General features: G+C 47.6%; 1 protein-coding gene across 2 annotated transcripts in view; it reads left to right on the plus strand.

The window, feature by feature from the left end:
- Positions 1-11,987, plus strand: part of SORCS2 (sortilin related VPS10 domain containing receptor 2) — a 1,055,028-nt gene that overhangs the window by 969,151 nt on the left and 73,890 nt on the right. For both annotated transcript variants that reach the window (XM_088473883.1, XM_088473884.1), the window contains exon 14: positions 8,544-8,651. In XM_088473883.1, the coding sequence (XP_088330009.1) occupies positions 8,544-8,651 (108 nt within the window). The remainder of the gene's footprint in view (positions 1-8,543; positions 8,652-11,987) is intronic.

The raw sequence follows: 11,987 nt of genomic DNA on the forward strand, positions 1-11,987 counted from the left end.
TTACCCATAGCCTCTGCAGGTAGAATCCTACACTGTACGTTAACCTTCTTAAGGTTTTGTACGGCTGAGATAGTTTATACATTTATTATGTCATGTATCAGTGTGGGCCATCTTTAATTATTCAGATTGGTTCCAGATTATAAACTTTGTGGAATTGTCTGGTCATTTTGTAACTATTTTATGTAGAAATATCATAACCATGGGCATGTATTTAACGGTGCTCCTTTTAGCCCGAATATGAACTTCTCAATTATGTAAACTGCACCATTGTCTTTAAAGTCAGTTTTGATGATGTGCCAGTCAAACCGAGGACCTGATTCAGACCCGCTCGCTAAGGCGCGTTCGCTCGCTGCCGGGTGATTTTTGCTAAATGCGCATGCGTATAATTCGCAGTGCGCGTGCGCAAGTCAGTCTTTGCGATCTGTTTTTGGTTGCTCGTAAGCCACTATCAGGTCTTTGCTTTGAGTGACAGATAGTGACGTTTGTGGGTGGTAACTGGGGAAGGAGTGTTGTTGCGAACGCAGGCGTGTCAGGCCGCCAAAACGCCGTTTAAAGGGTGTGCATAATTAGCAAAGTAGCGTCATTGTACACGTCACCTGCATGTATTTCAGCCCGCACTGATCGCAGTGCTTGCGGTGGGGAAAGGCAACCCCAAGGGCTGCGAGCAGCCCTGATGGCTCACGATGGTCCCGATTAATCATACATTTCCCGGAGATGACATGTGTTGCGAGTGGCAAGGGGGCGTCTTCAGAAGACACTTGCGAGCGCACTTTGCCGTAGCTCGCTAACACATAGTGGGCGTCCTTACGCGATGCAGTGTGAGCGCTTAATTTAAATATCCGGCCCCTTTTTGAAAGCGAGCGAACGCATCTTACGAGTGGGTCTGAATGAGGTCCCAAGTACTGTGGAAATACTGTACAAATGCTATAATATAGTAATATGTGCTGTCACCTGTGCTTGTACCGCACCGAACTTTAGTGGAATACCCTATGCTGCGCTGTGTACCATGCCCGTCAGATCGGTCATTTGGCACACTGCACCTAAACCCGTTCTCTTCAGCCTATTGCTATATGCACAAAAGGTTAAAGTGTTTGAAGATGAATGCATTATTTTTATGTTTGCATGATTGATATTATCCTCGATTTATTTAAAGCCAAGATATTTCTCAGTGCTGTACAACCAGGGAAACATTCCTTGCAAGATAGCAGTACAGGAACAAAGAATGAAACAGAAGGTGTGAGGGCCCTGCTCATCAGAGTGTAAAATCTAAAGGAGATGAGGGAAAGGAGACAGAAGGTAGAAATGCCTGTTTTGTACAATGGACAAGCCAAGTGTATATGACACAAATGAACTCGGTCAAGTGCTAAATATTGCTGTATGTAACAGTCACCAAGCACAGACATATAACATGCATGGGCAGGCAGATATTGGTGAAGGAATGAGAAAATATGGGCAGGAGGATGTAGTTTGTTGTAGATAAAATCTATATAATGTAGAGGGCAGATGTAGGAGATAATGGAATTAGCCACTTATTAAAGGGAGATTTAGCAATCCTTCTAAAGAGGATAAGCAACCAATTAGATTCTAACTATTGTTTTATAGAATATATTAGATAAATGATAGCTAGAATCTGATTGGTTGCTATGGGTAACACCTCCACCTGTCCTCTTTGGAAGGATTGATAATACCCCTTTTCCACCTAAATTCCGTGTCTGACCCGGAGTTGGAACAAAGGGCCTGATTCAGACCCGCTAGCGAGCGCTATGCGCTCGCGAGCGTGTCAATGGGGGCCCAGTGCGCATGCGCACGACGGAGCCGGCTCCGTCGTGCGCATGCGCGAGACACGGATAGCGACGGGCAAACCGTCGCTCCAGGTCTCGTACCAAAGGGGGCATGCTGTCGATGTTGAGTGACAGCACGCCCCCTTTGGTGGGCGGGACGGGGGAGTGGCTGCCCAAACGGAGGTGTTCCCATGTGAACGCCTCCGTTTGGGGGCGGCCCCACTGACATCACGAGTGATGTCAGTGGGAGAGATTTCGGCTCTGTGAGAGCCGAAATCTCTCTGGGGCTTGCGGCAACGAGACCCTACCACAAGGGTCTCGTCGCAAGCCCGATGGTCGCGATGGTCTTGACCATCGCGACCATCTTCCTGGCCGCTCACGACCATCTTCCTGGACAGGAGGCCGCTCTAAAAAACAAGAAGGCCGGCTCTGAATCAGGGCCAAAGTTCCTATCCGGATCAGACCCGGAATTTTGCTGGGGCGGACTCGGGATATTCCCGAGTTGGCGCCGCTCACACCAGTCGGGTCTGCATAGACCCGGCTTTTCCAGAGTGAAAGTAGTCGCTTGGAGATAACGTCATCTCCAAGCGCCACTGAAGCCGGACCAATCGGCCGGCTAGCAGCGCACTCCAGGTCATTGTGACCCCGAGTGCGCTGTTCTCACAGCAGGGTTTCACGGGCTAAGCCCGTGTTAAACCCTACTTAGTTACCTGGGTTGGAATGCCGGGTCACTCGACCCGGCGATCCAACCCTCTCCCCTTTTACACCAGGTAGCTGTCCGGGTTAACCCTTCAAAAACCTGGGTTTTAGCTCCGGTGTAAAAGGGGTATTAATCTTCCTTAGTTTAATAAGTAGCTAGTTCCACTATCTAACTATTTCCCTGCATTTGCAGAAGAAATCTTGGATACAGAAGTGGGAGGTGGTGATAAGGGAGGATGCTAGGCACAGGTCATACACAGCCCTAGAAACAGGGGTAGGGTGGTCATTACATAAGAGTCAAGGTATATTATCGTAGTCGCACGCTGCAAGTCTTTAATCGCAGGGTGATTGACAGGCATGAAGCGTTTTGGGCTGGCAGCAGAGAGTGTCGGCTCTATATGCCGGCGTCTCTCCACCGTTTTGAGGGCCTTTCACATCCTGCGTCAGCTATCCAGTACACAGTTAACATGGCTCCGATGTCTCATTCTGAGCGATCATAGACTCACTTAAAGATGTTTTCCTGATCTGCGTCCGATGCTATGTATGTGTGCGCAGTTGTGGACAGCTATGAAGGGTCGGGTGGGTATCTCGGTACAAGTCCTGGCCTCTATTAGCATATAATCGGATCTGCTGCAACAATAGCATGCAACTCGGATCTCAGACCCTTAATGCGTTTACTAGTACAATGCAGCGGTGTGAATTACAGCAATATAGTCTGTTGCCTTTATTTTAATGCCCTTTTCATGCATCAACTAATTATTTTATTTATTACCAGTTATTTATATAGCGCACACATATTCTGCAGCACTTTACAGAGCATATTTGGCCATCCACACCAGTCCCTGCCCCAGTGGAGCTTACAATCTATGGAGTCTATTTACTAAGCAGTGTTAGGAGACAGAGTGAAAAGTGAGAAGAAAGTGATAAGGTGCCAGCCAATCAGCTCCCAACTGTCATTTTTCAAACACAGCCTGTGAGATGACAGTTGGGAGCTGATTGGCTGGCACCTTATCACTTTCTTATCACTTTTCACTCTGTCTCCTAACACTGCTTAGTAAATAGACCCCTATATTCCCTATCACATGAACACACACATACACATTAGGGTTCATTTCTGTGGGAAGCCAATGACCTCAGTACTGTGAGGCAGTAACGCTAGCCATTACACCGTCTGTGCTGCCCCTAGCTAATGGAACAAATCAATAGGGGCGCCTCAGTCAGAATAGTTATACTACAGTAAGTAGCGATACACTGTCTTTGAAGTGAGTATAAACCACATGAAAATACAGTGGATTCTATGCAGGCATGTGTAAGTTACAAATGAATGTTATCTACTGTACTGACTTACATTACTGTGCAATCTCAGGGCCTGATTCAGAGCCGCTCGTAAGCGGCCGCTTGTTCCCTCTGAGCGATGTTCGCACAACTGCGCATGCGTATGGGTCGTAATGCGCATGCGCAAACCAGTCATTGCGGTCGGAAATCGTGCGCTCGTAAAACAGCGAGGGGCTGCTAATTTGATTGACAGAATGTACCGTTTGTGGGTGGTAACAGGGGAAGGTGCTTGAAAGCGGGGGAGTGGAGATCCGAACGCAGGCGTGCCTAACGGTCAAAAGGGCGTTTAATGGGAGTGCATAATTAGTAAAGGAGCGTCATCGACCACGTCACTTGTCTGTCTTTTAGCCTGAACTGCTCGCAGTGTTAGCGGGAAGTAAATCCTACCACAAGCACTGCGAGCAGTTCAGATGCCTTTCAATGTACCCGATTAATCTAATAAATACCGGAGATGACGTGTGATGCAAACGGTAAAGGGGCATCTTTACAAAATAGCGAGCACATTTTTCGAAGGCTCGCTCAGACATAGAGGCGTCAACCCACCGCAAAGAGCGAGCGCTCAATTTAAATATCCGGCGCAAATAGCGTCCGGCTCTGAATCAGGCCCTCAGCCAGTTGAACTGCAAGGATCTGTGAATATAGTATGTATGTATATGGTTAAAGCATACATGCCTACCGTCCCGGTTTTCGCGGGAGGCTCCCGATTTTTCGGGTAACCCCCCGCACCCCCGGAAGGGTAGGCATTTCTCCCACATTCTGCCCACTTCCTAGCGAAGTGGGCAGAATGAGGAGAATACCCGCGCCGATCGCGGGTCTCCGTGTAGGGGGCGGGGCTTAAAACATGATTCTACATGAATCATGTCACTTGGCCCCGCCCCCTATGCAAATTCTTGCCTATCGCGGCAATTTAACCATGAGGGGGCGGGGCTTAATGGCGCGAATTGTCAGGCCCCGCCCCCCTCCTGCTTCTCTTACCCGGGCTTCTCCCGGGAAGAGTTCTGTAAAGGTAGGCAACTCTGGGTTAAAGGTCTCTAGAATGTAAGCTGGCGAGCAGGGCTCTCTTGTTATTAGATAAAGGATAATAATTACCCAGTCTTGTCTTATTACTGTTTGTTCCTAATTGTAAAGTGCAATATAAGTAACTGTTAATTAACAAATAAATAAAGGAAAGTGTAAATAGAGGCTGCAGCAGGATTACAGTACTAGTATAGCAGTGTATTTTGGAGGAGGAGTGATGTGGAAGATTATGCGGCTGTGTAATAATATGATAATGCCGCGGGAGAGTAAATAGCCGCCTCCTGTGATCAGCAGCTGTGTCTGAGGACGCAGCACCGGATCACCTGCGTGACCATGGGTCATCTGAGTAACCGTTACTCAGGATGTCCTGTGTTTTCAAGCAGCTGAAGCCAGTGAAGATGCATACAAGGTCGCAGCCACTGGCTCTAGCACATCCAGAACACGGGGGTCAACAAGCCCCCATTTTCTGAGACGCTGCTCTCAAACAGCTGCAGCCTGTCAACCAGGCTGCAGCGTCTGGGTATTGTGAGCGAACTTGCAGAAGGAGATCTGCACAGGCGCAGTACAGACCCCGCGCATGTGCAAATCTACAAACATTGGTGTTATACGCAAACCACCGGGTTTGCGGACATCTCGGAATCCTGAACTTCACTTAGTTAACCGATTATTTGCCATTGTGCACGCTTAACAATGGTTGCGATTGTCCCGATGGTGCTCGCAGGCTGGGATCACACAGATGCAGCAAGAAGTTGTCAGACAGCTCCTTCTGCATTTGCGTTTGAGATGGACGGAATTGCAGAGTCGCTTGTGTGCGGCTCTGCAATTCCGTCCATGGGCGGCATTCAGTTAGAGGCGAAAAGCCGCGATCTGCTAAAAGTTTTCGCCGATGCGCGGTTTTCGCCTGTTTCTGAAGTATCGCCCTGTTAATTTCCACGCCGTTTTCACCTGTGCGAAAACTCCATAGGCAAAAGCAGCAGAATAAGTTTCTCCACCTAGAGGCAGGCGAAATTAGGTGCACAATCTCTATTTTGGGGTACAGATGTGGGGACTTGATTCAGAACTTTTTGGACAACCCCCCCAATGACTAATAAGGCCCAAAAAAAAAAAATCTTTAAACACCCTAAAAACGGCTTGTCAGTTTTGGGGCAAAAATTTAAAAAGTGTTGGAAATGGGGTAAAAAGTAGTGGGCCTGGTATTTTGGGGGGCTAGAAGGTTGAGACGGCTGCAGAAGGTGTATTTTTTTAAATCTTCACTTTAGAGACACCAAAATATACTAGTACCCATTTACATGTACCCCAAATTTATCTACGGTACTTATTTTTCTCATAAACATTGCTTTATATCATTTTTCACACTTATGCAGATATGCATATAACAGCCCTTTAACTCAAAATAAGATCACTAATGACTTTTATTAGGGCTATTAATACTCTTCTATATTGTTTCCCAGGGTCAGAGAGGCTTTTTATGGGGTACAGGCTGATTTCCACAAAATATGATGTACTTTTCGCTAGTTTCGCTATTTGCAATTTCGCCTGTTTTGGAATTAAATAGGACGAAAAGCGGGGACGCGCATGGAGAAAACATCGCGTCCAAACAGGCGAATGAGGCGGTCATCGGGTTTTCAACAAACCGGACTTTTCGCCTCAAATTGAATTCGGCCTCATGTCTGAATCTGGCCCAGTATCAGAAATGGGGCAGCACAGTCATGGGCGTTCCTGAGCGGTGACTGGGAGGCAACCTGAAGTGAATGGCAAAGAGAATACGTCTCATGGGCATGTTATGGGAGTGTGGCGTCCTGTCAGTGATAGCTGCTGCAGATCCGAAGCCACAGAGGCCATGTTCAGGTGGAGACACCTCCGCCTCCCATAGAGCTAGTGCAATTGTCGATGGTGCATGATGAAGAACCCGGTGTTACAGCGTGCAGAGACACTGACACTGGCCGTTTCCATGCTTGCTCATTCAGACACAGGCTACTACACCCGGGGAAGGGCTGATACTAGCATTAACGTATTATCACAGCCGTGACTCCGCAAACGTAAGCACCAGCGGGCGCAGCAGTGTCCGCCTCTGTAGCAGGCCTTCTGCCACTTTTGGGATGAATTGATGTAGGAGCATATATATGGGGCAGCGCAGATATCCTGCGATCCCCTCCGTTTTCAATAGCAAAAGGATTCCTATCGGGGCTGCAAAAATGTCCAACTTACCAAGACCCAGAGCTTGGCCTTAGTGATTGTAGCCTATGGGATACACTGTGCAATGTTCTCTGGGTGACACGTGCGCAGCCTGATGACCGCACATGTGTAGTAACACAGCCAGTGTCTGAACTGGGAAGTAAAGTGATTCCATCACATTATCATCTTACACATGACAGCAGGGATGGGGAACCTCAGGCCCGGGGTCCGTATAAAGCGCTTGGAATCATTTGGTCTGGCCCTCTGAGCATTTTTCTGTTAGCCTCATCTGAATAGCGCGGTGCCTAGAATGACACCCTGCAGCCAGAATCTATGCAGCAGTGCCGCCTGTAGTGTCCTTAGGATGCTTCTGATGGTCACACCGCTGCCCTTGCAGCTCCCCCGAGCATCCTCAGGATGCTCCGGGCATTGCTGTAATCACCGGCTATTGTGACCCCGCCCCTTGTGACATCACACTTAGGGGGCGTGGCCTGCACCGGGGCCGCAAATAATGTTATATATATATCAAAATGGCCCTCGGCAGATAAAAGGTTTCCCACCCCTGCATTACAGGAACAGGCTTCTATTGTCCCTCCATGTGTTGTTTATGATACATGCAGGCAATACTTAATTTCTTATTGTCAAATTAGAAATATTATAAATAATTTATAAATATCGTGATCAATTCCGGATAAATAATCAATATGCCCCTAAACCAGCACTTTTTTCATGGACACTCTTTGCGGGATTCATGATGCATCTCAATTCGCAGGCAATGCATCCCAACACTCTTCGCACACATGGCGGCGTTAATTACGCCGGTATGCATGAGAAAAAATGCAAAGGACAGCTCTCCTGATAATAGCTGTCCTTTGCGAGAGAGGGTCTTCCGGGTCTATAACCCAGAAGTCCTACTGTCGTCCTGCTGGCGCTCGCTGGGGGGGTGCTTGGAGGGATCCAATTGTTTATAATTAATATTCACTATAATCGATTTGGTGTAGATTACATTATAATAGTTCGATATAAGTGTTGTTTAGTGAAATAGTGTGAGCAGAGAATAGCTGATGCACAGTAGCTCATAGCAACCAACTGATAGCTGGTGACAGATTGGTTGCAACTTGCTATGGGTTACAGTACACCATGGCTGTATGTGTTACTTTATTAAAGGGCACTTATCATCTACATACAGCGAAGACAACCTGGGCGGAATGAACATTCAGCCTAGGAAGTTATTAGGAATTGCTGACATCACTAACGCAGAGACACAGGTTTTAAAAAAATTTATTGTATAGGCTGCATCCTCATCAGAGGAGATGGCAACTGAATTTGTGCCTTCTCTTCTCTTTAAAAAAAAAATATATATATATATAAACCAAAAACAACAACAACATAGACTTAAATTGCCATAATAATAATATTCCTTCCCCAAAATTCGCAGCCACGGGTTGCCTTTCTGAATACTCATGCCAGATATGTTTAATGTATAAATATTACATTTGTTGTAAACTGATGAATCTTGTTCTTATCTCCCATTAGATTCAGCATAGACGAAGGCTACTCGTGGAGTGTACATAACTTCACCAGCACACCTGTGTTTGTGGACGGGCTGCTCAGTGAACCGGGAGACGAGACCTTGGTTATGACGTACGTTACTGCCTACTAGAATGGCATTGTGTGTTTATCATATTAAATACTGTACATTGGTTTTCATTGTACCTGGCTGGTGAGATGAAATGAAAGCAGAGGTGACAGGGTTGTATAATGTAATGATATGAAATGAATACACACAGGCTGTAGCATCATGTTCTCCAAAGACACAGGGCCTGATTCAGCAAGGAACGCACGGATGCAGACGCACGCACCAGTACGCTGCGAGAATATGCAAATCAATGCATACGCACAGAGACCGCGGGACAAGATGCAGATGCCCAGCCCCATACTATGCCGCCCATCTACCTTTACTCACAGCCTGATCAGAACGCAAGGTAGCGTAAACATCGGTAACATCGAGAACCATCGGACCCAGGAGCATAATAGTGGTTGACCTGACCTGCTGCAGGAATTTGCTTACGGTATGGCTGCGTATGCCGCCGCACTGCCATAATTATGCACGCCCCTATAACAGCATTATAACGCCTGCGTTCGCCTGACCACTCCCCGTCACCACCCACAAACGGCACTTCCTGTCAATCAGTTTCGGAAGGGTCTGCGTACACGCTGCGTGTTGTCTGCGTACCATAATCTGATCGCACTGGCAAGTTCGCCCACGTGAAGTGCGATGCATACGCAGAGCAAAAACATCGGCCAAGTGCGTGCGCTCTCTCCTGTGCCTTCCTTGCTGAATCAGGCCCTCGGTGGGTGACTGTCACTACAGAGCTACCATGGGTAAAAGCATTTCCCCCAGCTGTGATTGCATGAAGTGCCCCAGTGATATCGTCGGTTCCTAGTGAATAATGGTAGGCACTCTCCTGCTGGTTGTCTACGCTACATACTTGAATAACTAACTGGAATGTCTGGCAGACTTATGAAATGTAGAGCGTTCTCGCAGATGTCCAGATAAGTAGGTCACCTTCCCGTATCTCGCCCATATTCCTAGTGTAATGGGTGTGTCCTTTGGGACGCGTTTCACAGTGTGTCCTTGTGACTCACATAGATGCATTTACCTCTTTGACCTCCCTTACAGGATCTATAAATATGTGGGTAGGGACATTTACTCACAGAATTGTAGATGGTCGACAGTCATTAGTTTAAATTGTTGACAGGGTTAACAGGTCGACATTCAAATGCTTGACACAAAAAAGGAAGACCCATGGTTTTTCATGAATTTTAGGGTTCAGGTTAGGTTTAGGGGTTAGGTTAAAATAATAAAAAAACAATGTGGCGATTTTATTGTGTGTGTCGACCATTTGAATGTCGACTTTTAACCCTGTCATCCTTTTAACCCTGTCGACCTAAGTCACCTGTCGTCCTTTTATTCCTGTCGACCTATTGACAGTTGACCTTCTGGCGTCGACCTATTGACTGTCTAAATTTTTAATGTAGAAATGCCGTTCTGCCTGATACGTTCCCTATTTGTGGATGTGGCAGCCAGCATGGGCATTCAGCAGTTACAGAGGACTTTGGGGCGATTCAGACCCTGACGCTAAGCCGCGATCGCTCGCATCCAAAAGGGGCCGGGTATGCAAATTCCGCAATCGCACTGTGGGTGTAAGGACGCCCTCTATGTCTTAGAGAGCGACGGCAGAGTGAGCGCACGCCGGTATAAAGACGCCCACTTTTCTGTGTTAGCACACGTCATCTCCGGGAAGTGTATGATTAATCAGAACCATCGGAGCTGCACGCAGCACTTGAGGTAGACCGTACCCCACCTCAAGCACTGCGATCACTGCAGACTGAAATACAACCAAGTGACGTGTACAATGATGCATCCATGCTAATTATGCACACCCATAAAACTCTGTTTTGACGCCCAGATACGCCTGTGTTCGCAACACCACTCCCCCGTTCACAAGCACCTTCCCCTGTTACCACCCACAAACGGCACTATCTGTCACTCAAATTAGTGTCCAGTCTGTGTACTATGAGCGCACAATTCCCAAGCGCAGTAAGTGACTCACGCATGCGCATATTGATGCATACGCATGCGCAGACAGGCGACTATCGGCCATAGCGTGTGTTCGTGGCTTAGCGTCCAAGTCTGAATCAGGCTCTTTGTACATTGGAGCCCCCTGAAGGCAATGCCAGGGTATGCGTCTACTGCAGGGTCGGCTCAAGGGGTGTTCAACCAGTGCGGTCGAACAGGGGTGCCACCCATAGAGGGCGCACCCCTCCCCAAAATCCAGATTTCAGCGGGACATTACTGTCCCGCTGTTCCACCCGTGGGCCGAAGTGGCCCGCGGGTGGTCAAATCGGGAAGTTGGGACTGCGGTGGTGCCGGACCCTCGGAGTGTGAATGGATGCCGTGCGGTATCCATTCACTGACGGGAGAGGGCTGGGGGAAGCCCAGCCAGTGACGGAGGGCTGGGCTTTACCCCCAGCCTGATGTTATTTGGAGGCGTGCTATGCGGGCACGCCTCCAAATAACGTCACTTAGGGGTGCGGCCTATGGTAATGAGGCCACGCTGCACCATGCGTGGTTGCAGGGCGCAAAGTACCGGATCGGCACAGGGTGCTCAGACCCCTGGAGCCGACCCTGGTCTACTGTATGTGTTGTGGCAATAATACGGATTAGGGAAATTGAGGGGGGCCAGCTTGGGTCTTACAGTAAGATCTATTTAGCTACCAGCAGGTTTTATCTATGCCGTTGGCAGTGGTTTTTAATAAGTCTTCATGTATTGCCCAGTGGAGTTTGGCATCATTACACTAAAAGAAAATAGAAATCTCTAATCTCCTTTTGCTATAATGACAAACTTCCAAAATACCATTTTTTAAAGCAGTTTACAATTAAGCTGAAGGCAGTTACCTGGAACACAAAGTAGGATCATAAGAGGGAATTAAACTCATAGCTGGTGACAATAAAACATGTTTTAACTTTTAATGAGGACAAATCTCAATTGGGACAATGTTACTGGAACATGCAAGTTTTTGCTCCTGAAACAAGCTAGTTATTAATGATTCTTCGCAGCAGGGCCAGAACAACAGCTTTTGGAACCAAATGCAAAAATTCTAATTTACAGCAGAACATGTGGGTGGAACAGAAAATGGGGTTTCCTAGTAATGTAGGCGTGGTTGGGTGACAGAGGACGTGTGTGTGACAGAGGGGCGTGTCTTCCATGAATCAGGGGGTGGGGCTTGTTTATTCCTGATTTTGCCTATTGATGGTTCGGTGTTGTAATGAATAGTGAGCAGTCATATTCTGCGTGGGTGATTGAGGGGTGCAGCACACTTAGGAGAGCATCCTTATACTGTATATATCGTCACTGGGCTGCCTTTTGCACTTTACAGACACACTTTGTATGGGAAAAGCGTGTTTCTAGGTGT

This window comes from Taudactylus pleione, unplaced genomic scaffold (genome assembly GCF_031769625.1).
Source record: "Taudactylus pleione unplaced genomic scaffold, aTauple2 ptg000143l, whole genome shotgun sequence".
In the NCBI taxonomy this organism is placed as follows: domain Eukaryota; kingdom Metazoa; phylum Chordata; class Amphibia; order Anura; family Myobatrachidae; genus Taudactylus; species Taudactylus pleione.